Below are 27,826 nucleotides of genomic sequence, written 5' to 3'. Positions count from 1 at the left end.
TTCTTTGTTCTATCTTTGAGTGGATGTATAGTCTATTAGATTGGAATTGCGCTTTCAAGAACTGCATGAATCTAGACACTATGATACAAACACATTTTTCATGAGAGGCATCTAACCAATTTAGAAGGTACTGCTCGTCTCGTACATAACCAAGCTAATACATCACATTCATTTGGGTGCACGTCACGAGACCTACACCCAAGAGTAATACAGCCCACGAGTCATACAGCCCATGAGTTCGACACTAAGCAAACAAGGCCCACGAGACCGACACATTAAACCCCGTGTTGTATCTGTCGAACTCGTTGGCTGTTTTTACCTAGTGTCGAACTCATGGGCTTTATTTGCTGTCGAACTCGTGGGCTGTATGACACATGGGTGTCAGTCTCATGGGATAACCCCGTTTATTTCTCATTCACACATCCTGCGACATACAATAATCACGGATTCATTGGAGCTTGAGCAAAGAAATACAGTATACAGATGCGGCTCTTGCCTTTATTTGAGATTATGACGGTCAATCTATGATTAACGTCATACAAAAAGAATATACAAGCTGAACATAATCTATACACCATGACAGAGGTAGAACACAAAATTACATATTTTACAAAATCTTGAAAAATATCACCGAAATAATGAGTTCCGAGAGGACAAAATAATAATTACTGTTTTTACTGGCACTCAATGTAAAAAGGAATATTCCATAAAAGTCAATGGATACACAAATTACTGAAATGACGATGCAGTTGATTATACACTGCATATAAAACAGGGAAAATGCCCAAAAGTCCGACACTAGGCAAACAAGGCCCACGGGTTCTACGCTGTGAAAAATATAGAGAAATAAAAAAAGTTCACTAGACTGACTTAAGCCCCTTGATATAATGTCTGTCTCGTCGGCCTTTTTTTTTTTGTGGCTAGTTTACCTATATAGGTTGTTGCTATGTCAAGGTACAAAGAATAAAAGTATGGAGAATAATACGACTATTGTCCGTCGCATGATATCACTTTGTGTCAATCTGGCACACGAGGAAACTTTTTGTGCTGATGTGAAAACGTTGAAATGCGTGGAACGAAATTTGATAAATTTCTAAAGAATAAACGTTTAAAAAAAACTGACATCACAGAGAATTATGGGCATAGATATAGCATCTACCTACATTCTACTTAAACATGATAAACTTGACGTGTGTTTGTTTTGGCCTTGGCACTAACATAAATTATTATGGCACAGATCCTGTAAATGTATTCATTTCGTGTCAAGCTTCCGCCCCATAAGAAGGATGAAAGGGTAGACGATATCGAGCTCGACTTCGTCCGGTGAAGCGTCAGGTGTTCCGTAGGCAGCAAGCACTCTGGAAGTGAAGTAAGAACATTTGAATAAACGATAGATTTTTAATGTGGAGTTATGCTATACTAAGTAGATTTATCATATCAAATTTCTGTCTTCTGTCTTTTTTTTCTCAATTGCTCTTTCCAAAAAAAAAAAAAAAAAAAAAAAAGGAGGTCAGGATGCCATGTCTCTTGGTATTGATAATTATAATGATGATAAAATAATCATGGTAATATTAATAATAAGAGCATACAACTCAACTGTAAACATACGAATATCAGAAGATGAGAAAAGGCGTCATAAAGGAGCTACAAATATTATCACTATCATTGCTTGAAAGACTTTTACTTATTTTCTAAAAATGTGTCTTGTACATAGTACCACTTTAGCGGAGCAAGCTATAGCGAGAGAACTCGTTTTCCCTGTCGAACACTCAAGAGAGAGAGAGAGAGAGAGAGAGAGATAGAGAGAGAGGCACAATGTTTCTACTGTATGGCTCTAAAAAAATGTGCCCTTACATTAATCAAATAGATATTCACTTTTCTTCCCCATCGTTCAAATGAATCAGAAAAAGAGAATTAAAAAAAAGACGTGTATGTAATTATGGAAGATTTAGCTTTGTACTCATAAGGCATGCACAGAAAAAGGAGAAGTTAGTTCAACTTACCAAATAGGGAACTTGTTTGCACATTGTGTATGTAATACATGAATAGAAATAAAAATGAATAAATAAATAAATAAATAAATATGTATATATATATATATATATATATATATATATATATATGTATATGTATATATATATATATATATATATATATATATATGTGTGTGTGTGTGTGTGTGTGTGATGGTGTGTGCACACATGCATTGTGAACAGCCAAATTGTATATTCCAATGAATATAGGAGAGTTTCTTCATTCACCTTGTTTTCAAGTCCTCTAGTATTCTCTTGTGCGAGGGCTCTTTGTCCACGGCGCGTTGGTAAGATGACCAACTCCTCACTAAGCCCAGGACGTGAGATAAAGTCATTCTAACGCGATGTTCTGTTTGGTCCTCCCTTGCATCCAGATTTTTATGCCAAAAACAAAACAAAACAATAACAACATAATGGAATATCTTATTTAAAAAACCGTTACAAAATGAGGAAACACAACACGAAACCAAGAAGAAATCTAAATCGCATGTTATAATACACACACATATATTCAAGTGGCAGATTCAAAACAAAGAGAACACTCATATGACTGCATGAGGTAGAGGAGTAAACAGATATATAGACTGGTTTCTATAGGCCTACTCGGTAGTGCATGATGGGGCTATGGAGTCTCACACCAGACTCCAAGAACGCTTTACAGTGTACTCCCGTTATAACGAACAGCGGTCTTAACAAATTCTCGTTACAACGAACATCAAAATTCATATCCAAAAACTTATCATCTATCAAGCACTATACTGTTCGGCCATAACGATATTTCCATATAACGAAAGGAAACCGCTGGTCCCGATGACTTCGTTATAACGGGAGTACACTGTAATACTATAACCATGTAATTTGACTGCATTTGTAGACCTTTCCTTCAGGATTGGCTATGGTTTCATTACTTTTATCATGAATATCATTATACAGCTGTAATGTCATTTATATTATTCCTATCATCATTGCCATTATTATCATCTTCATTATTTCATCATAATCCTTGTAATCTTACTATATTACAAATAATGTGATTTTTTTTTTCCCGTCTTGGCCATGTGACATTGATTTGAAGGCTGGCTTAGACACCCACCTTAGTGAATCCTCAAATGGTATGGAAAGATCCTTATAGCTGTCATACAGGATAAGAAGACGCTCGTGCACGAATGGAAGCAACTCATCGAGATAAAGCTACGGATATATAAAGGGAGACAAAAAGAATATGTATTGTGTCAATGCACAAAAAATGACCGAAAAAAAAACACAAAAAAAAAACAAAAACAAAAACAAAACACCAATCTCATTCAAAGTCAAAACTTCAATTAATAAGAAATTAAGGATATTAGGGGATAGTGATGAAAATCCTTTGGTCTGTGTTGATGTTGCTTGCTTGTGCTTACGAACATTTGGATGTTCATTTCTATATATAATATGTTCATTTTTGTATTACGTTTGCTGAAAATGTATAACTTTGAATATAAAATCATTTTGTATTTAAATGTATTTAATGTATTTGAATTTATAACTTGAAAACGTTGTCAAGAAGTATTTGTTGTTGTTGTTGTAGTTGTTTGAATGTGTCTTTTCAAATGCATAAAATCTCAACAACAAAATAATTCTCCAAAAATCAGTAAAAATAGTTGAGTTTGTCAGACAGTATACTCAGAGATGGGTTTCTCTATACAAAGGAGTAAAAGAAACCCGAGTCAGAAAAAGTGAAGAGTAGAATTGAATGAAATACAGTTATTGATTTCATTATAAATATGTCTATCAAAAATAGTAGAAAGAGTATAGGAATGATAACTAATAGATATACAATGATGGTTATTATACTCAATGATAATGGTGATTGTCACTTTTCGGTTTGCTTTTTTTTAAAATCAAAATATATCATGATATTTTTTCGTTCATTCTTAGGAAAAAGCAACGCATGACAACACGGGGAGTACCCGGAGCAAAGAGTGGAAGTGTTCTCTTCGGTGGAATATATTCCTCCAGATGGGGTCACCAATATATTGCTTCTATTATTCCTCTGAAGTCTATTCCTGCCTCGATGTTATGTCTCACATCACTTAGTTGTCACCAGCCATGCACAAGAGTCCTATATGCGTTTACCAACAATTTCTAGTTTCGAAAGACAATGACTTGGGGGTCGCCCTATATGTTTATTGGTTTGTGTACTGAAGAGAAACAGATTAAAAAATTGCTTTGTTTCATACAGTTTGCAATAATATAACCTTTTCCATTTTGAAAGGAATTAAGATGTCCGAATGTTGATGCTACCATTGTTGAGGGTTCTAATGTGTTGTTGACCTTTTCTGCTCGTTCTTGGCGGGGCGTCGTTTGGTTGTCCACGCAATGTGTGTATACTTTGTAACTTTAGTTTCTGGTGTTGTGTGCGCATGCCCTGATCTGGTGAGATGCCAATGTCAGAGCACCATCCCTTGCCCTTCAGTATATATAATATACTCACCTTCCTAAACGCACTCGTTAGCATCTCTTTGACGCCTGGATCCGCGTGATCCGGATACCCTCTTGCGTGACCGTATACGGCCAGGCAACCACCCGGCTTCAACACCCGGCGAGCTTCGGCGAAGAATGCGTCGAATTCAAGCCAGTGGACTCCTTGGGCGCACGTCACTAGATCGACGGAGCAGTCTTCTAATGGGAGCTTCTCTGCCATCGACACTCTGTAAATGCATAAGTTTAAGGGTAACATTCAATCTGTCTGCAGTGTTGTTATTGTAAAACGTCAGAGAATATGAGGTTACATACTTTCGTGCTAAAAACAAATTGTACGAGATCAAAGGATTCATCATGTAATCATGATTACGATCAACAGTTTCAATCAACAAAATAGTCTAATGTGAAGTTTCCCATTGAGAATCCCATCAACGAACACTTATACGGAAAAAATGGGTTACGTTCAATACACATCATAAAGGGGGTAAGTGGACTAAAGTGACAACCAATAAGTGCTTTACGGGATGCAGAATGGTATCAGCGAGGTTAAGAGTGAACATATTTTGACTGTAAGAGGAAGGGACAATGTTGTAAGTTTTGGACCTCCGACCACGAACAAGGAGTTAGAAGATGCAGACTCGGATGTTGAGACATGATTGAGTCTGAGGGGTTGGGAACGGTCGGGATAAAAGAAATGGATGAAAGTGACGATGAAGGTATGCGGTGATTTGGGATATAGGGTTAGAGAGGGAGATCGACAGACGGCGAGGGCAAGTCAAAGGGCGTATTTTACTAGACTGCTGGAGGAGACGTCGAGTCTCGGTGACGCGTCGCCGAGACTCGAGTGCGACTTGAAAGACCCAAAATTGACTTGCGCTCTCAGAAAGGTCCAGGGCGACGTCAGAGACGTCTTCAAACAAGGTGACAACTTGTTCGTCAGGAAGTCGACTGCGACGATGTCTCCACATTGACACCGGTAAGTCACCGTGGGGCTCTGCAAGGTCTCGGAGACGTCTCGGAGACTTTACAAACAAAATTAGTCTCAACTAAAGGGATTCGTGGAGACGTCTCCGTGACCAGGGAGACTCGAGTCGCCATCAGTTATTAGGTTGCCACTTAGTCTTTAAGCCAATGAGATACCCACTTTAAGGGAGGAGTAGATATAGAGATCACAGATGATGAGGATGGAGCTACCAAGAAAGGGATACATAAAGAAGTTATATATATTCATGGATGCGGTGAGAGAAGGTGACCATGGAATCTTTAAAGCGACTCCAAAGAGAGCGGCCTACAGTGGCCTATGTGGATATTATAGCTACAAGGGAGTGACAGAAAGTAAAGGTGGATTATAATAGCATCTATAACAGCATTATAGTGAGGTACCTGCACCTCGTCAGGGGCCCTAATACCGTCACACTGCGTAAAATTGCAACAAGCGCAGGACTGTGTTCAGCACGCTTGAAACTTTTCACGGTTAAAACAACTAAGCAAACTGATTTAAAAACCGAACAATTTTTCGTGAAAATCTATATTAGGAATACGTGCTATACTGTATAAGTATCATCACGGTCACCCGCACGCGTCTTTTACGTGCTCTGTCTATGGGAGCGCGGGGTGACGAGTTGCGGGCCCCTTCCTTAGCGCACAACTATTTCGCATCGCATGATCGTTCACATTTGACGACCATAGCTGCAAATTTCCGGTATCGATCAGTGAACTTGTGGTTTTATTGGGACCTTCAGCATTTTTCCTGTATGTGAGTGGGATTTCATAGAATGTCAGTGACGAAATGTGATTTAAACATGCATACACATTAACTGTGACGAGGTGCCGGTCACTCAACTATAAGTTCACCTCTACTCCCATGCCCAAAGAAACAAGCAATAAACAGCAGATTTTAAAAAATGCACCACAAAATAAAAATTGCCTGCATAGAAAGTTCCTTCGAGTATTTGTAAGATTAAACCTGCATATAACAGGGCAACGAGTAGGTGAAGTTCTTACTTAAACTCCACGTGCTTCACGGAGTTCGCTTTGGTCGCTGCATCAATTTGTGCCTCGCTGATATCGAAGCCGATCACCCGTTCGAACCACGGGGCCAAGCCATATGTACTCTGTCCCGACCCGCAGGCGACATCGACGGCTAGCTGGTGGGGAGGGGATCTCTGAAGATCGGATAAAACGCAAAGAAAGTTAGATATTCATCAAGGTCATTTCTCTGTCGCTTTCCGTGGCACATGAGGGTCTTTAGGAAGAATCAATTTGATTTTCGTAATAAAGTAATCAATACATTTAGATTAAAAATGCGAAAAATGAAAGTTCCTGCACAGTGTGGCAAACGAAGAATGAAAGTTGTGGTACTCTCGATACAGCGGCATTTGCACGGTCTTGTATATAAACTAAAGAGGTGATATCATCGCGTCACAGTTTTTCCGTGCTTCGCACGTGAAATTACTATAGAAAAAAAATGGTAGTTTTGAATATCATTTAACATTTCTTCAACACCCTTTAAAAATTCAAATATAACATCATTAACAACCGCATTACGCTGTGGCATAGTGGACAAGACTTGCGACTCCCAGTCGGAAGACTAGCGCTCGATTCCCGCCTACAGTGCTTACGTCCACCGTGTCCCTCTCGACCCAGGTGTATAAATTCATGGATACCTGGCAACGCTGGGATAATGATAATGGCAGGCCCTCTGGTAGAGCAGTGGTAACACTGAAGAGGCTGCCCTGAATAAAGAAGACCTTATTATTATCATTACAAAACATCGTTACAGAGCTAATTACAAAATGATAGTTATTCAGAAAAGAAAACCCACTTTTTCCGACAGAAATGCCACGATTCTCTGGAAGACTTCGGCAGGCCATTCGTGTCTGTATTTGACATATTCATCCACGTGAGATGCTCCATCAAACAACCGGATCATAATGGTCAAAGTTTTTGGACTATTATGTCTGAAAATAAAGAAAAAACAAACAAACAAGCAAACAAATTAAAAAAAATCAGTCCAACTGGGCGTACGGTTTGACATAACAAGAGATAAGAAATTGTTTGGGATTTAAGTAACTATCATTAAACAGATCTGCAAAATAAACGCACAGTACCTTCACACTCTTCACTTTTGTCATTCTCGAATTTACGATACGGCACCATGTGATAAACTAAAAGTAAGTGGAAAGTACACTTGAAACAATGCTAGCCTACAGTGCACGTAAGACTATGGGCTCTTTGCCGGAACAACAGTGACTATTAAAGTGCCTGCCTCGGTATGGAGAGAGGTTATGATCAGATCGTCACTATGGTTTCAGTGGTGTCTTTGGGATCTCACTCTATCTAATAGTCTTTCGGATGAGACATTTTAGTATAAACCCCGACGGTCCCTGTGTGTAAAGCGAGAGCCATAACCTATAAAATGCGGGTAAATGAACTAATGAAAGAGTTTGCATGGAGAAATCCCTGTAGAGCATATACAGTATGTCCCCCCCCCCCAAAAAAAAAAAAACAAAACAAAAACAAAACAAAAACAAAAACAACAACAACAACAACAACAACAACAACCAGATTTTTGCATTGATATCACCCAATATGATTAAATTGTCTAAATGTTACTTCAGGGTCTTAAAATATAACATCTTAGCTCTATTTTGCAGAAAACCCCATTCAATTTGGTTAAGCGGTCACAGAGAAATGTGGATTGTTGTAAAGCATGTCATGAGTGTGATTCTTCCAAGTTAAGCACTTGGATGCTCTTGTGTGTGAACACAATAGACAGAACTTGGAGGGAAGAGATTCTTGACGTGCTCTACAAAATTCCTCATTTCTCTTTGACCAGGTACTGAAGCAAATCGAATGGGGTTTTCTGTAACATGTGGGCAATGAGTTATAGTTTCGTAACCTGAAATTGTATTTGGATTGATTCACTATTCACTATTCACTATTCTAAAGTTATCATTGCGGAGGGTACCGTTGTAATTTTTTGGGACATACGGTACAATTAAAGTACTTGGGTGGCGAGACCTGTATACGGTTCACATGCAGTCACTACAGCTAAGCTGATTTTTCACAGACCTAGATTTTCCAAGAATTGGAAATGTTGACAATTAAAATGAATATAGCATTTCATTGTTATTACCGTTGTTATTATCATCATATAAGTATAGCATCATAATCAACATTTATCATCAGTGGTAATAATAGGAGTAGAAAAATATGAGTAATAGACCCCGTGGACAATAGAGATAGAGATCACAGTAACTTTCATATATTATCGCAAAAAAAGAAAGAATATTGTATTTTTGGCGCTTTGTTTATTAGATGACTGACGACATCTCAACCTTCCTTCCCGTCCCCTTTGACCGTTTATTCCTGTATTGATAGTCAGTCAGCACGCTCACGTTGAGTGCATTAACCTCTGGACTTTTAGCCCTACATCCGCAGCCACGATTCTGTGCAAAGTTAATCGTGCCCTATTACCGCTTCTGCGCAAACATTGTCGATAAACTGAGATCGTCACACGTGAACAGATAACCACAAAATTATATTCGTATAAATATGAACAATAAGCAATGGAAATTAACATGAGCACAACTCTCTGAATCACATGCTAAATATCAGGTGTAAGTTTCTGTCCGATAGCTCTGTAAAGAATAATCATACTTGTGTAATAAAACATGATTCACTGAAGGTCATGTGTTGGTCGTATGCGATAATTTCCTAAACACATTTCCTTGAGAAACGTCTATCTACACAGCCTACTACAGTATATTACCGAAGATATTTGCAACATCATGAGACCACGCTGCATTGTATAGACTGTGCAAAAAATCTGCCGTCTCACTGAAAATATTGAGGAAGCCTCTACATACATCGACTCTGAAATACTAGCCACACAGAAAAGTACATGCAACATACAGCGCAACCATCCATAAATATATGCCATGCACTTTATGCGAGTAGGCCTACTGATTCAACTTCGCCAACGAGAAATAGCACACTATAATCTACCCAAGATCTTACTCACCTTGCACGCATGGATCGGAACTTATCGAACCTAATTTTGTATTCGACTTCACCTCCCTTGAGCGCTATGTGACTATACTATTACCAGGTTGCTAACCACCCGATTTTAAACTCATTTTACGAGATTATTCATACACCAATTCACATTTTCCCCCTGGTATGTAATCCTAGCCGTTCCGGGCTCACATTTACACGGCAAATACAATCACGGTGCTTTATTTATTGCTCCGGATCCCCCCTTTGAACCCTGGACGAAGGTTCATTGCCACGTCCCGGTCTGGTTACACCAGGGAAGTGAGACGCTCACCTTCCTCCTGCTCTCTCCATTTCGCTATTTCTTTAATGAAATGCAGTCGGCCTATATAACAAATGCAATTAAGTACGAGAAAAAAACAAACAGTGAAAATATAATCGAGGTCAGATACTGGAGAAAAAGCTTCTAAAATATCAATATTTTCAGTTACATGAAAGACATCTACTTTGTGAGAATAACACGTGTAACAAAGATGAGAAGATGATGTCATCTATATACATAAATCTTTCATTTACTTGCATTCCATTATTCACAAGATTTACTTTCCTGAACTGATTTAAAAAAAGAATAAACAATCTTTGTTTAGTGCAGTCATAAAAGGTGGCGTGATCAGGCAACAGACACCCGTGTGGTGTGTGTGTGTGTGTGTGGGGGGGGGGGGGGGGTGTCACTGTTGCAAGATCAATGAATTCGACAGTTTATATGCTCAAGCCAATGAGAGAGTTGCACGATGCGAGCGTCGTCCCATTAAAATGTGATTGCAACCAAAAAGAGTTTTGAATCGATGGCAGTAATATTGATAGGCTTTCCAGTATAAGTGTAGATAAGTCAAGTATAAGCTATAGCTGAAGAAATTGCATAAATCCACACAAGGAAATATGTGTACGTAAATGTGCCCACTCAAATCAAGGTTCAAAAGCTAACTTTTGGTGATTCATATGAAATGAAGTGCCTACAGGAAAAATAATAACCTTCTTAGCTCTTGTGTTTTCAGTTCTTTTCTAGACCCAGCAATTGTTTTTACATGGGCTACGCTGCTAAAAGAAAACGGAATAAATAATTAAACAATGGATAAATAAATGGATGGATATAGATAGTTAGATAAATAAATAGATAAATAAATAAATGAATAATTAATCAATTAAATGAATACATAAATAAACAAATGAATAAATGAATAAATACATCAGTCCAGTGCTGCAATGTCAAAATCAGCATCGGCAGTATACTCGTCACTTGCGTCATCGTATAGTCAAAATACAATGTGTATACACATATAAAAATCTTGCAAATAAAATAAGGCTCTAGTACGTTAAATATGAATGGCTGGTAGTAAAATGTCTCCAATCACAACGTATCAGGGTCTTAATAAAACACTTTTTGATGGAATCTTATAGTGAGGTTGCTCGCTTTCCATTTAATGGTTTCCATATGCGTCCCTATAAGAGCGATGATAATGGCAGGGATGACTAATAAAACATAATATGGATTTACTTATACATTCTCATAACTAGAAATGTCGCTACGGCGACTGGTGTATGCCTCCGCCATAATGCATGGTTCCCCTAATAGGTCTACAGTACAATGTCTTGACAATGTGTGATGACAGTTTCACACAATTGGCAAAATATTAAAATGACAGGTTTGCCACAAATGTGCTGAATGTTCACTTTCCTAGAACTAGGTTCAATTGGATGAATGATTAAAACGTCAGAGTGCAGGTATTTGGGGGAACTGATGATTCTTACTTGACTTTTGACCCTTTTATAAGTTTATGCATTGAGTAATTTTCAAGGTATTGAGAAAAAGTATAATTTCAGTATCAAATGGTAAAATAGTATTATCTAAACCTGGCCGTTGACCTTTGACCTCACAGTTCTAAAGAGAATCACTGTTAGGTAGAACATGCATAAATATGTAAGTTTCATGATACAGTGAAACCCCGTTATAACGAGGTCCGTGGGACCGGCGATATTACCTCGTTATAACCGGTACCTCGTTATAACCGTACGCATCAAAAACAAAGAAAAACATAAGGACGACGTTATAATATACCCATTAACGAAAGTTAAGAACATCCTTTGCGTTTTATTACACAATATTATGGCTCATTATTATCGAGAGAATAAAGGGAGATTATTCTATATCTATATCATTTTTATTTCTATATTATATCAAAATCAGATTGTATAAAATGCGTTTGTTAAATTTTTCTAAACGCCAGCGCAAATAAAGTAACACAAATGCGTTGTTTACCGTAATTTGAGAGATATTTTTACGCTGTTGGTGTCAAGGAGGAATGCGATAATTTCATGAATAATTTCGGCTGTAATCTTATACAATGCATGATCGTTGCGCCCGAAAGGATTAAAATGCGTTGTTGTTTTTCTTCCGAAAATCTCTTCGCGTTTTGTACATCCGTTCTTGAAAAATATGCGACATGATTGAAGTTAGAAGGTGTGATCCTTTTTACGCAGATCTGTTCCTCATAGACCATTCTGAAAGAAAGAAAATCTTCATTGTGAAATGCGTTGTTAAAATTGTGATAATAAACAAACCCAGATTTATTCAAATTGTTAAATGCGTTTGTTTCTTTTTTTGAACACCGATTAATGCGCTATTTAACTATTTTTACGCTACTGTCAACCGGCGTGATCGCGATGATTCCAGAATAACATACATGAGTCGTTTACCGTAACTTGCGGGGTATTTTTACGCTGTTCGTGCCCAGCGGGAATGCGATGATTTCATGAATCATTTCGGCTGTAATCTTATACAATGTTCGTTGCCCCCGAAGGGATTGAAGATGCGTTGTTCATTTTCTTCTTCGCGTTTTGTACGTCCGTTCTTGAAAAATATGCGACAGGATTGAAGTTAGAAGGTCAAGTTGTGATCCTTTTTACGCATATCTGTTCCTCGTAGACCATTCTTAAAGAAAGAAAAATCTTCATTGTGAAATGCGTTGTTAAAATTGTGATAATGATCAAACCCAGATCTATTCAAATTTTTAAATGCGTTTGTTTCTTCTTCTGAACACCGATTAAAGTAGCTTAACATGCGTTATTCAACTATTTTTACGCTACTGTCATATCCGGCGAGATCGCGATGATTTCAGAGTAACATACATGTGTCGTTTACCGGAACTTGCGAGGTTATTTTACGCTGTTGGTGCCCAGCGGGAATGCGATGGTTTCATGAATCATTTCGGCTGTAATCTCATACAATGTATTATCGTTGCGCCTGAAGGGATTAAAGATGCGTTCTTTATCTTCTTCCGAAAATCCCTTCGCGTTTTATTTTTACGCTACTGTCACCCGGCGAGATCGTGAAGTCATTAATTATTTCGGCTATAATCATACACTCATATTTGCTAACCAGCACCAGCGAAAGAACTGGAAGTCGGGACTACAAATGGAAAGGATAATAAATGTTGAGTTGCACACGCATTCCAATTTCCATATTTGCCACGAGTGTCGTTACATGCAAAAAGTTTTTGAGTGGTTATCTTTTTTCCCTTGTTGCGCTGTGGTCTGACCTACAACATTGCGCACGCGTGTGATCTCGCGAAAAAGAAAATCGAATGATTATGTTTAATAATTTAGTAGGAACATCTGATGGTATTAATGTGTCTTATTGCGCGGTTTAGAAGAAAACGTGGAAGGAACCGTTCTCTGCAAAACGGGAAAAGACATGGATAGCGTGAATTCGATTTTCAATGTTTCGTTTGCCGCGTGTTTGAAAAGCGGCAAGTCAAAAAATGGTACCTCGTTATATCCGACCAAATTTCTTATGTTTTTCTTTATCATGATGCGCCAAATATGTCCTCGTTATAACCGGAATCTCGTTATAACCGAACTCGTTATAACCGATTCGTTTTGCCATAGGTTTACACGCAAAGGAAAACGGGACCGACACGATCACCTCGTTATAAGCGGTTCCTCGTTGTAACCGAACTCGTTATAACGGGGTTTCACTGTAATACCTTGAGTTACTTTTGAGATATGGAGGAAGAAGTGCAATTTAGTACTTTAACTTGACCTTTGACCTTTGACCTTTTGGCAAGAAACTTCCCACAGAATATATATTGGGTTATACATGCATATATCAAGTTAAAAAAAATCCTTCAGGCATTGCATAAATATAAGGAAAGTAGTGATATTTTGAGGAGTTGACCTTGACCTTTGACCCCTGACCTTTGACACATGACCCCCAACTTCCCTAGATAATCACTGCCCATCGGTACATGCATATATACTAAGTTCCATGAAGATACCTTGAACCATTTGCGAGATATGGAGAAAAACATGAAATTTCAACCTTTTTTCACAAAATAACCTGTGACCTTTGACCTTTGACTCCGTGACCCTAAAATCCAAACAAAGTAACATCCCCCCAGGATATACCCTCATACCAAGTTTGATGCAAAACCACCTCACGGTTCTTGAGATATCGACAAAAACAAAACGGGACGGACGGACGGACGGACGGACGGACGACCCGAAAACATAATGCCTCCGGCCACTTCGTTGGCGGAGGCATAAAAATATGAGGGTAGTTTCTATGTTTCATTTTGTGTGTGTGTGTGTGTGTGTGTGTGTGTGTGTCTGTGTGTCTGTGTCTGTGTCTGTATTTTTGAGTGACTTTTTAGCTGTTCCCTTGGTACAGTGCAGCCTCTTAGATAGGCCTATAAAATGTATACAGACGGAACATTGATGTGTACACTGCAGTACACAATGAGGCAGTTTAATTTGGCACGTACGGTATACCATACGATCTGGTTACACTTCTTTTCAAGTTCTTGTTCTTGTTACGTATGGTTTTGGAGGAAACTTTAGGAAAAGAAAAAATTTTTTTTTGTGAGTTTCAGACAAAAGAGTGGAAACTTCCTGATACGGGGATCGAGGACCAATAGGAATGTGAAAAACAGGATTTTAATACCGTCTTCAAAGAATGACCAAAGGAACAGGAAAATCAGACATGTAATTATACAATCACTTACAACGAACTCTACACTTGGGCTGATGAGGGAGTCTCGGCGAGCTTATCATTACATCATGTACAGTACATATACATACCATGGCCGGCGGAACCGTGGGGGCTCGGGCCCCCACACTTTTTGTGCATCATACAAAGGAATACATAAGGTGTCATCACTCTGGGCCCCACACTTTTTTTAACCCGGAAGTACGTAAGTGGCACTAAATAGAAATAATTTTCGATGGAAATCTTGAAGTGTGAGCGCGGTAAGGTTATGTTTTTTCCACTGAAGACCCCCCTTTTTTTTTTGTCAGCGGAAAAAAAAAAGCTGGAAATGGAAGGGGACAGATGAGCTGAGGACCTTTTTTTTTTCCTTCTTTTTTTTTTTTTTGCTTATCAGCTGAAAAACACCCGGAAATGAAAGGGGAGAGATGAGCCGAGGACCTTTTTTATTGGCCCTGCATACATATAGACAGAGGGCTCGACATCAGTGGTGACCCGAAAAGATAGTCTTTTTGTCTTAGAAATTTGGTGGCCCGATATTGATTTTTTGTTAGTGGCCCCAGGCCATCGCTAATGTCGAGCCCTGATATAATATATATATATATATATATATATATATATATATATATATATATATATATTTATATATATATATATATATATATCCAAAACGATCAAGAAGGTGAGGAATTATTTCGTCTTCTTTGTGGCACTCATAAGCCTCCATACATTTACACGTGCACATCATGGCTCTAATTCATAGACATGATTGAATCCCATTTACTTGGAATAATAATACTGACACAGGAAGAGAGTAAAGTGAATAACATTTTACACAAATTTACACTTGTCTATATGTGTTAACTAAGAATTTTTACTTTCATGGCTGAATAACCATCTCATAGGTCAGAGAAAGAGTTTGTATGAATACACTGTACATCTTCCAATGTAAATCAAATCATGTATAATATAATTTCACAACTGACTGCAAGCCATGTCATGCCCACAGCCAGGACTTAGAAAATCAGACAGAAGACCTTCAAAGATTTAAGAAACAATTACAGCGGAAACCCAATATAACGAGATCCTTGGGGCCAAGACAATTTGTTCTTTATATCAGATATTTTGTATATCAGTAGTCAATAAACAATACAAACCAAAGGAAATTAATTCATTGGGAGTGGAGAAATTAGTTTGTTATATCAGGTATTCTGTTATACATATGTCAGATTTCTTTACATTGTCTTTCCCCATTGTAATGTTGACGCAGTCTCTCAGTATAAGTTTCTCTATCTGTACAAATTTACAAACTTGTACATGGTTGCGAACCATGCCTATGATACTAGGAATATAATGAAGGTAAGTAATGATTGCAATAATAAAGTTTTGTTGGAGCAATACTGAGAGTAGCATCCATTAAACTCTTAATAATCCTAGGAAATACACAAACATGTGTCCTAAGATATGTAACAGTGAGTGAGTGCCTGAAATCATGCATGGCCCAAAATCTTTTCTTGCACAGGCAAATCCTGTTATAACGAAGTTCTTGGGACTGGCAGCTTTCTTCTGTTAAACAAAATTTCATTTCAACCGAACAAATAAAGTACATGTACATGTACATGTATATAAACATGTAAAGATACAAAGTTTGGGAATGAATTTTTACTTCATTGTAACAAAAATGAATGTCACAACCCTGTTCATTATAACAAGAGTGCACTGTAATTAACATATTCCTTGCATATGGATGTCCACAAGACATACAAAACCTGAAAAAGTATGTTTCTTTAATGATCATGACCTGTTAGTTTTAAACTCGGTTTGCCAATACGTTGCCTTTTTAAGATTTCACTTTATATCTCAACTCTGACTACATATTATCCTCTTGGAACACATATAGAGAGTTCACTACACACACTCTACTGGAGTTGATAATCAATTTCTCATGTACTGTATCTGCCATATATTTCAGTTTTTGGTGTGTGTGTGTGGTGTGTGTGTGTGTGTTTGGGGTGGGGGGGGGGAGAAGGTTGCAAAATATGAGAGTTGGGAGCCATTTGCATTTTAACAACACATGAAAATATTAAGTTAGATCCTGACATGAATGCAAAGTGCACATTCACAATTCCCCATCCATCGCAGTACAGTTGTACTAGTCCACGATCATGAATGTAACCACTTGCAACATAGTCAGGAAGTTCCAATTCATGAAAATTTAGACTCGCTAAATATATGAATACAGTATGGTCACATGCCTTTTTAAAGTCATACATTTGCTCACGAGTCGCTATTTATGTGTAGACACCCTGAACTTGGACAGGATGTTCTGTACTCATAACTTAAAAGTAGCGTACTGCATAATACATGCAGTAAAAAAAGGGTGAAGGCAGGTGTTATGGTTAAGTTACAGGGTGCATAACTGCAGTTGCTTTATTTCAGATTGGTTCGAATTAATACATTTTCATGGACTACAAGCCCGGTAAGGCTGCTAATAATGAAAACATTTTATAACAAATTATCATTATCACTGTTATATCTGTGATTATTATCACAAGGTTATGATATCTATAATTATCATCATTTTCAATACAAATACAAATACAACATTAGAATTAATTAATTGTAATTAATTGATTAGAATCAATCCATTTAAATGGACTACAAGCCCGGTAAAGCTGCTAACAATGAAAACATTTTACAACAACTTATCATTATCACTGTTATACCTGTGATTGTTATCACACGGTTATATGATATTTCATAATTATTATCATTATCAATACAAATACAAAGTTAGTTATCACGTGAAGGGAAAATTATGTTTTTCCACAAGTTGGAAGCAGGCCGGACAGAGATGAGTGGTATACTGTACTACCAGCTTAGTATTGTTACTGTGGTCTTAATTTGGCACTTTCATCTTCAGCTGGAGCATCATGTGAATACAAATCTTTGAAATTATTTTTATGCTTACACATATACTTAAGTCTCTCATCTGCATGTCATGCTCATGATGGCTCAGGACCTTTACTACATGAACTATGCACCATGATTGATATACTGCAAAGTATGATCAATGAATGAGTTTTCTCTTCCTGGGACGAAATCAAACAGGAAAAATTGCACTTGACAATATTCTTGGAATATTCATCTATGACTTGTCCTCAAGTCATCATTATTTGAGTCATAAAGACAATTTAAAGGGACGGCCTCGTTTCGGTTGCGATAGGGCTTCAGGTTTCCAACATTTTTTTATTATTATTCTTTGAGATAATGAAAAACCTGTTATGAAAATATGAAAGAGCATTTAATTTTATGAGGAATTCAAAGTTTATTTGATGAAAATTGGTTTTGAAATGGCTGAGATATCCAAAACAAAGTGATCCTAATAAAAGGTGGGACCCACCTTTTATTAGGATCTCTTTGTTTTACTTTGTTATTGGATGTCTCAGCCATTTCAAAACTAGTGTAATTTTCATCAAATAAACTTTGAATTTCTCTTAGAATTGTATGCTCTTTCATATTTCATAACGTGGTTTCTAAGTTTCTTGCAAAGAGTGAAAAGCTGAATCCTCACCAAAACCAATATTGTACCATCCCTGTTAGATATGGATTTATGTAACTACATGAACATCTTGCAAAAGAGAAAGATAGCAAATAAAAACATCTGATTAAAAAAAAAAGAAAAATGAACTTAAATATACACAAACTGAAATCTAAAAATAAATCATGACAAAACTCCATCAGAGGAAGCACTGACTGATGGATCCAACAGCTTTTCATTTGAATAGATATATTGGATCTGTGGCATCTCCGATGCAATGAAGTCATGTGTTCAAATTCCAGACCCTAACATCTTTTCCGTCTCATCATGCTGTGTCGTCAGGCTTTCTTCCAAGCAGCAGAAAGATGGGAGATACAATTTGTAGCATGGTATCATTTGGTGATGCTTCTGGGTCTCCAAGGGCTGCAAGAACCCTGAGGACGTAGAAGATATAAAGGTACTGATAGTCTTTGCAGAAAAGAGATCGACAGATAAACAGAGTTAAAAAGCAAACAAACAAGCAAACATATCCCGCCAACAACAATAGCAAAACAGGATTCACATGCAGAAGTGAATGGGGTATCAAGACAGGATTTTTTTTTTTGTGTGTGTACAATCCTTGTTTGTGTTTTGATAATTTGAATGCCTCATATTAGACCCCGTTTACAGTGCGGGGCCGGGCTCGGCTGCGACTCAATTGTGCGGCCGAGCCTCGCAATTTTGTCTGTTTACACTGCTGGGCTCGGCCGCGCTTTTGATTCAAACCTTTCAATATTTTGTCGTAGTGGCGCTCTGCTTGTAAACAAATGCAATTTGGTATTGTCTCGTTTTCAGACCCTTTGCCAAATGAATTCCGTGGCGACGAAGTCGCCGTTCGGGCAAAGGCCTTTGCCGAAGGAAAGAATCCTTTGCAGGACAAAACCACCTTAAACTATACTAGTTTTCAACGTTGAGGGGGTTAATATCCTGAATAGCGAAAGATACAGGCAGAGGGTTTGGAAGCCAGACTAAAATTGGCCGCGCAATTGGCCGCGCATTTGGCCCAGTTTGCGTTTACACCAAGAAAAGGCCGGGCTCGGCCACCGAGCCGCGGCCGAGACCACCTCCAGAGCGAGGCCAAATGCGAGGCCAATTTTGGCCTCGCATTTGGCCTTTTGCGCGTTTACACTGAAGCGGGGCTGGGCACGGCCGCGGCCGAGCCGCGGCCGAGCCTCGCACTGTAAACGGGGTCTAACTGTTACCTTGCTTACCCTACCAATCCAAACAGTGATCTGTGTGGATATATCTATTCAGGAGCATTCTAGCATTATTTACCATTTGCAGATGAAACAAATACCCAGCTTTAATGCTTCAAAATAGTTCTAAAATGTGTATTAGTGATAGAAACAACCAATGTAAACATGTTAATCAGGAAAATCAATTTTAAATATTGGTAGATATACAAATTGTGAGCTATATCATTAAAAAAAAAAAATTGTTCTCGAATAAATCGTCTACAGTTTCCGTTTATTGAGAAATATAGTGATATCTCCTTATATTTTAGGCTTTATTGCAAAATGTTCATATGGCAGGATGTTTTGTGATACAACTGACCTACACATATATATGCATCAAATGTGAGAACCTTAAATCACTGCTCCCAATGGTAAACAATACCTTTATAAGAGATTTAAAACATGGCTGCATGCAATATGTTCACAATATACATATCCATGCATTATATTCACCCAACATTTTCAAACAGTAATATCTAAACAGTTGTAAGCCATGAAACTCCATTAGGTGAACAAACTGCTGGTTAGCCTTGATTGGCACAGAAAACCTCACATCTTTGTCCATACTGTCCGAATGTCCTTGCACAGAAAGGATTTTCACTACAATACATTATCAAGTTGATTGAAAAAAAAAAATCTTCTAGTGATCTATGTAATAGTGGCCTGTTGTGCCTTCTCACTTTTTCTGGTACTCTGGTAGCAAGGTTTCCTTTGTTGGGTCCTTCTCCAAACAGAGCTGGTAGGCAGACCAACTCCTGAGATAGCCGATGAAATGGGCCAGACTCCACTCCACTCGGATCTCCAGTGAATCATCCCTTTAACATAGAAGTAGGTCAGGTCAGTCAACACGCATTGTGTCTGACAAACTGTGTTAGTTCTCTCAGAAGTTTCTAAACTAAATACACACTCGAAATACATGCACTGCACCCATTTTTTTTTTTCCAGGTTCAAAACATTAGAAAGGTTGATGACACCTACTGCCATATGAATGAGTAGAAAACAAACAAACAAACAGTGACTGGCAAAAAAAAAAAAAAAAGAGAGAAAAGAAATAATTCAAGAAGATGGCACAAGTGGTCTCTTTTTCTAGTGAACTCCATTTCACAGAGAATGTGGAAGAACCTTGTCGTATCAATTCTCATTTTCTTGCCAAATACACTTAATCACTTTGTGTGTAGTACTGTATACGCCATATATTTCGCGAGTCTAAATTTTCGTGAATCAGGAATTTACAATGATTCCGCGAGTGGTTAAATTCGCGATCGTGGAGTCGTGTACTGAACGGAGAAATGTACACGCGTACGTCGCATCCACGTTGGGATCAGAGTCAATATTTTCGCATGTCTTTCATTTTGCGAATGGCACACGACTAGCGAAATTCGCAAAAATAAAAACCTCGCGAAATATTTGGCGTATACAGTATAAGGGCTGCAACCTCAGATCTACATAATAGAAAATATGCTGATGTATATAAAAAACCCTGAAATTTTGAAGGCAAAAGATACTATATTGGCAACATTGCACACATTTCAAGGGTGCCAAATCAATATTTAGGGAAAGAAAAAGAAATGTATCTTTTTACTTTTGATTACAACAAACTTACTTTATTTGAAAAAAAAAAGAAAAGAAAAGAAAAGAAAGAACACTACGTGGCAGCCCTGTAGTTTGCATGCCATAGTTTTGTTTCCTTTAATCTCGGGTCAGCCTTTCTGTCATCTGGTGCCTTGTGTCATTAAGGTATACACAAAGTTGGATACATCAGTACACTAGTATTACCAATATGAAAGAGTGGTCATCTACACAAGATTTAATTAACCTAATAGCCACACAGAGTGTAAAAGTGTGAATTGGTCTTTTCACAAGGTGGTGCGGAAGAGAGAAATAGATATAGTAGTCCGTTTTAGAAGTCAACGTTCATTTGTCTTCAGAAAGAACATTTCTTTCATGCACTCTCAATGCATCTTCGCATATGCATGAAATATCAATACCATATCTATCATGGACAAAGTACCAACCGCCATCTGCATCATCTGTTATGAATCAAGGAATTTCAAGTGAACATTCATGTCCACTGTCAAAAAAAAAAACCCAACCAAACAAACCCTCAAACCAATCACAATCTTTTATTGCAAACTGCATGCAAAATACATGAGAATACATGTACGTGTATAACAGTTGTAAATTGGTCTTACAAGTTACATACAAGCCCTGAGGTCAAAGATATCGATACAACTTTACTCACCTTTCAGATTCTTCAAATGGCAGCGAGAAATCAGCATATTTATTCTCTATATGTCTTCTCCTTTCATTCCAGTATGACCCAAGAGCATCAAAGTACAGCTACACAGAGGTATATATCAATCAGAGTAAAGAGTTTGTGTGACTACTTCTGTTTAGACTGCACAGCTCATCATCACTTTCCTCTGAATGCGCTAACATGGCTGACATCTGATATTGGTTCATAAAGTTTGTTCATGTGGCCGTGCCTATCCTTTCCCCCCTTCACTGATATTGGTGTTTTCTCATCTGTTTAATTATGCATCTTAACACTCCTGAAGTACTCAAGTGGTTATCACATTTAACCCATTGAAGACGAGTCCTGAGAATCCTTGGACAGGTGTCTATGAGAAATGCATGTTTTAGCAAAATCAGTCCATCCTCAATAGCAAGGAGGATAAAACGGTGTAACGTGTAAGCACAGGCAGTATTACAGTACTGATAGTTTCAGATCACCTACAATGTGAAAATATCATGGTAGAACTCTATTAACTTCTTATGTACGGACACACAAATGAATAAAATAAACCCAATGGTACTGCATTACAATTTGAAGTTGCATTATACCGGGTGTCCCAAAAAAAGCGGAGTACCTTGCGTTCTAAAAGTGATATAATTTTTGACATCATTAGAAAGAACATCTTCCGCAGAAGACAATGATACCAAAATCATTAAATTTGGTTGAGTACTTTTTATTCTACGCCAATTTCTGTATATGCAGTCATTTTCAATTTTTTGCGACTTATGAGATAAAAATTTGGGTGCGACACGCGTTCCATACGGTGAATTGTGTAAGCTCGTTGATCCATGTCAACAAAAGATAACGCTTTCATATTGGGCGCGCACATACACACAGACACACACACACACACACTGTTTTTTCCTGGCCCGTACCCAATGTGAAAGCTGTATCTTTTGTTGACATGGATCATCGAGCTTACACAATGTTCACCGTATGGATCGCGAGTCGCACTCAAATTATTATCTCATAAGTTGCAAAAATCAGGCGAAATTTGAAAATGACTGCATTTTCAGAAATTGGCGTCGAATAAAAAGTACTGAACCAAATTTAATGATTTTGGAATCATTATCTTCTGCAGAAGATGCTCTTTCTAATGATGTCAAAAAACATATCACTTTTAGAACGCAAAGTACTGAAAATCCACCGTTCCGCTTTTTTTGGGACACCCGGTATATCTGTAAGTCTTCATATCAATGGCACATCATCAGAGACTCCAACTCTCCCGTTTTCGACGGGAGATCTCCCGCCGAAAGCCCATATTTGCAAAATCTCCTGTTCTCCCGTTTGAGATTTGATTTCTCCCGCCCTGGGTCTGTGTCTCCCGGTGGAAAGGATTTCTTACTTATTGCTATCGTATGTTGAAAAAATAAGCCTTAGATAGCACCAGAGAACATCTAGAACCCTTGGAAACTCATGCTTCGCACACATCAACTTGGAGTCTCCCGTTTGCTAACATGTTTCGGGCGGGAGAATCTCCAGATCAGAAGGTGCTTGGGGTTGGAGTCTCTGCATCATTCTTCCCTCGCCACAATGGCATAGCATGGTAACTTTCCTATTCTAACCCTTTGTGTGCTCCATTTATTACCTGTCCATTGGTTTGTGCATGAAATTTGTGCACATTTGACTCATTAGCATAGAAGGGGTTAATTGGCAGAGCTACTGACCTCATCAAAGTCTTTTGCAAGCAGCTTCTTAATGGCCGGCTTCTGGTGGTCCAGCCAGGGCACGCCATAACCGTAAACGGCCAAGCAGCCACGGGGCCTTAGAATCCGCCTCGACTCCTCACAGAAGGACTTGAAGTCCAGCCAGTGGACTGCCTGGGCACAGGTCACCAGGTCCACAGAGCATGCCTCCACTGGCAAGCTGTCTGCTGGAGACACCCTCATGGGAAGGAAACAAAACCAAGCAAAAAAACTCACACACCATATGTCAACTGCATGAAGGAACCTTCTATCTTGTGAGGAGTTAAATCTATTACTCTTTTAATATTAAACCACATGCAATTAAAGTGTGAAAATATTTGTCCTGTCTATGGTGAAACCAATTGTTTCACTGGAACCAATATAACACATGAGACATCATGACTATCACTCAGATTTGATCTTACCCTCACACAGGACTGCTCACACAAACCTATCTGATTGATACTCTACACAGGTAGTGTAAAACCATCAATTTTTGTGTGTGTTTCAATTTTGGAAATCCGGTGAGAGCCATGATTCACGAAACTAAAATGTACACAAAGGTTCTTGTCTACACTATAATTCATTGGATGGGCAGTGGTTATTTGTGGAAATTTCATACTGCCAAACAAGGCCGTCGGCTCCAATTTGCACAAAAAAATTAATGCCACAAACATTTCTTGCTTTACAGTAATCCACTATAATCTTGCCAAAGCTGAAATCTTAAGCTGCTACTATTAGAGCAGTAGGTGATCTGCTTTCTAATTAATCTTTTACCATCTTCACACTCTTCAAGGTTTCACCCCAAGGATTTCGATGAGAGAAAACTACTTACTTAAATTCAACATTTGACACTGTGCTTGCCTTGGCTGCAGCCTCAATTTGTGCCTTGCTGATGTCAAAGCCAATCACTCGCTGGAAGGACGGTGCTATCCCATGAGTACTCTGTCCTGAACCACAGCCCACATCCACTGCCATACCATGTGGAGGGGGTTTCTTGAAGAAATATATCATGAGTCACTTTTCCAACATCAATGAGCACTTTGGGAATTTATGTGGTAAAGCTTTATTCATACATTTTATATGGATGTCATGACTTGCTCATCAACCCAAATTTTACTACACGGGATCAAGATACATAAAAATTAATTGCATCTTTCACTCTGGACAATTGTCATCGAGCCACTAAAATTATTTCCAGTATTTTCCCTTTCATTCCTACCAATAGTATGGCTTGAGGATAAAGCATCCAAGATTGAATAGTTACTTATCCCAAAAAGCAAAGAAATGCATATAAAATGTCAGCAAATTATAACTGTATATCAATGCACAACATCCTTATCAAATGTTTTGCAAATGACTCTTGTTACACATATAGATGATGCAAAAAAAAAAAAAATCAACAACACCAAAACCTTCCTGTCTTTGCTACTGTAGGTGCATGGTACAGCAGTCAAAATAAGTATCAACAAACCTCAGCTTACAAGAATAAAACCAAGCAGGCACACTTATTCAATGCCTTTACATGTACATGTATGTTTATACATTAAGCGAGAATCTCTCTTTATTCAGAACATTGCCTATGATTTGTTAGATGGTGACAGGCATACTTCCCAATAAGACTACATTTCATGAAAAGATAGCACCAGTCATTCACAAAGGGATTACAACTAGAATCTTTCTATCATATAGGAGTTTTCCTACCCCTAAAAAAAAAAATCTTAATAATCCTGAAAAGCAAACCAGATATTACAAAGATTATACAAATGATTGAATAATGGCAACTCACCTTTTTACTCAGAAAAGACAAAATCCTATGATACAGATCTGCAGGATATGTGGGTCTGAATTTCACGTAGGAGTCCACATGAGAAAGTTTCTCAAACAACCTGATGTTTGCCATCCTTAGCTGGTGTCAGACGGGTTGTTTCTGTGTTTTAGATGCAAAGATGATCAAACAATGGCATGACATTTCTCAGTGAACACTTAGGGTATTATCTCCCAAATAATGGTGTTAAATAAATGCATTACATGACTACAAATGATGGTAAAAAATCTACATTTCTTGTGACTTTAGCCATGTAAAATGTGTGCTCATTCACTACAGGAACTTGCTGTATACACAGCTCAGCATGCAGCAAAAAATAGAAATGCTGAAATTACCAAGGCACCTCGTTCAGGAAGAGGAAGTAAGACATGGAAAGTTTAACATTAGCTGTTGTAGAGTTTGTGTAGTCGATCTGTGTCGATGGTTAACAAACCCGTGGCATAGACTACCTGTTTGCATGACTCAACATTTGGCATTTCATCTTTAGTCATTTATTCTGCCATGGTTGTTCTGCTCACTTTAACATTTCAGCAACAGGGGGCGCTAGACCACAGTGGTCTTCTCACCTTCTGAGCCTGGGAGGGCACCTTGGCGAGTTCCAGGTAGGCCTAGTTTGCAGGCACAAACCCTTGTTGGTTGCAAAGGAGTCTGCACCAAGACTATGACATGCACCACTGTCACTGTCCCATAGGCCCTGTACTGTAGCTTCTTGTTCGGAGAGGCGGCAGTCTGTGCCAGTGCCATAAGAATGGTGCATGTAGTCATCTTGGCGCAGACCCCTTTATGACCAACAAGGGTTTGGGCCTGCAAACTAAGTTCCAAGTGCCTTCTTTAGTCCTCCTCCTCCTGGGTCCTGTTTCATAAAACATGTTATCAGTGACAACTGCCACATTTCTATGACAAATTTGCTCTTAGCCAATCAGATGCAAGGATTTCAGTAGCTTATAACAACTATGAGAACTTGTCACTAAAAACAAGTTTTATGAAACGAGGCCCGGAGCAAAGTACCAAGGCTAGTTTAAACTAGATGCCTTCCTGCTTTGTTGTCCTCAACAAGGCACCTATATAATGAGTCTCGTGTCCCTTTCTCAATTTCCGACTTAAAATAAAAAAACCTTCTTTTTTTTTTAAATCCAGGGCATCTATAGATGCAAGTTTCTAAAGTCACTTTCTGCTTTCTCATTCTTAACATAATGCTCACAAGTTTCAACAAACTGCCTGTTTGACACACATGTAAGCATCAATTAACAGCTTAACTTATTTCAGTGGACACTTGTTACAAATATTGTTTCAGCAAAATCAAGCTGAAAGTGACATATAAATGTCTAGTAGATAATACATGTAGTATAGGTATGGTATTACCGGACAGCATGGTAAAAAACAAAAACAAAAACACGAAAGTGTCGGGTGATACTATCCACTCTCCTATAAATGTAAATAACCAATGCAATGTACAACATTTAATCGTATTTGTACATCACTTACACATGACAAACAATGATCAGCATTTTTTTTGTTTTCAGTGATCTTTTTATTAATTCCATTTCCTTTGAGAATATAACAATTCAAAAAAAATTACACACATTCTACATAACATCTGTCATAAATCATGTAGATATTCCTACAGTTATGAGACATAATCCATAATCCATAAAACAAGAATAATCATTCAATTCATTTTAAGGCAGATATCAAACAGAAGAGAGGAAATAGAATGAATTATCCGATCATTCCTTTTTAACTACAAAACAAACAAGCAGAATTCATATATGCATTTGTGAGCAATTTAGCCAAACACTAAAAAAACAGGAAATGAAATTTCTATTATATCAAAAGAATGATGACAACAACAACATAAACCACCCTCATTCCCACCTTTCCACCATACCCAACCCTCAACTACTCATAACTTTAAACTTTAAACCCCCCCCCCCCAAAAAAAAAAACCGTCCTTCTCATCTCTAAACCACCTCCCCACCCTCTACACTACATCCACCTCCTTACCCGAGACAGACACACTCCCTCTCATCCACCTCTCATCTCATCCACCTTTCATCCACCCACCCATTTACACACCCACCCTGCACACACATCCGCTTAAAACACAGCACACACAGCATGCAATCAGGGAGGTCATTTTTAGGCGCACACACACACACACACACATACACACACACAAGCCCTCTCCCACCAGGGAGCTTATTGAATTTCACCAGACTCATCAATGATACTGATATCTTGACATTAATTACTAAAGCTAGTAGCTAGTAGTAGTACAGGGTCAAATTTTAGACTAGACTTCAAAACTTTAAAAGTCAGATCTCGGATATCTAACGTTAGACCGTCAAAAACTAACTCGTAATACAGTGCCTGGGACTACATATTCACATTATTAAGACGGATGAGATATCGTCAGTGGTGAGTGGATATAAGGTCCGGTTTTTGTATTTCACAGCCTCTATCTTACGAAATGGCGAACAGGCGACCAAGAAAAGACAGACTACTTTGCAAACATTCATCCAGTTGACAGTGTCGGCTGCTACAAACAATGAGAGCAATGCGTCCAATTAGTAACCGCTCACCTTACTCTTATTCTTTGTTTTGACAGTCGCACGGCATTCGTAAACTGTAGTCCAGTTCAAAGAGTACAGAAGCAAGCGGTTCAAT

At 38.2% G+C, this 27,826-nt stretch overlaps 2 protein-coding genes across 3 annotated transcripts; both read right to left on the bottom strand.

Annotated features, from left to right (window-relative positions):
* Positions 1-1,200: 1,200 nt before the first annotated feature.
* Positions 1,201-9,696, bottom strand: LOC139709727 (putative methyltransferase DDB_G0268948). Its single transcript, XM_071621682.1, has 7 exons — positions 9,523-9,696; positions 7,321-7,456; positions 6,501-6,661; positions 4,507-4,723; positions 3,127-3,224; positions 2,262-2,396; positions 1,201-1,358 (listed from the first exon to the last, which is right to left on the bottom strand). The coding sequence occupies exons 1-7, from the start codon at positions 9,531-9,533 to the stop codon at positions 1,253-1,255; spliced, it is 864 nt and encodes a 287-aa protein (XP_071477783.1). The 5' UTR covers positions 9,534-9,696; the 3' UTR covers positions 1,201-1,252.
* An 8,685-nt stretch (positions 9,697-18,381) lies between these two features.
* Positions 18,382-27,826, bottom strand: LOC139709726 (putative methyltransferase DDB_G0268948). 2 transcript variants are annotated; one of them, XM_071621680.1, is made up of 7 exons: positions 27,742-27,826; positions 25,121-25,261; positions 24,167-24,327; positions 23,314-23,530; positions 21,593-21,690; positions 20,031-20,165; positions 18,382-18,510 (listed from the first exon to the last, which is right to left on the bottom strand). In XM_071621680.1, the coding sequence occupies exons 2-7, from the start codon at positions 25,232-25,234 to the stop codon at positions 18,402-18,404; spliced, it is 834 nt and encodes a 277-aa protein (XP_071477781.1). In that variant the 5' UTR covers positions 25,235-25,261; positions 27,742-27,826; the 3' UTR covers positions 18,382-18,401. The 2 variants fall into 2 exon arrangements, with proteins under 2 accessions (XP_071477781.1, XP_071477782.1); XM_071621681.1 differs by lacking the exon at positions 27,742-27,826 and adding an exon at positions 25,495-25,597.

The sequence above is a fragment of the Diadema antillarum genome, unplaced genomic scaffold (genome assembly GCF_040938485.1).
Source record: "Diadema antillarum isolate AM-2024a unplaced genomic scaffold, OU_Dant_1.0 seq00001465_RagTag, whole genome shotgun sequence".
NCBI classification, from domain to species: domain Eukaryota; kingdom Metazoa; phylum Echinodermata; class Echinoidea; order Diadematoida; family Diadematidae; genus Diadema; species Diadema antillarum.
This window is presented reverse-complemented; position numbering and strand designations above follow the sequence as displayed.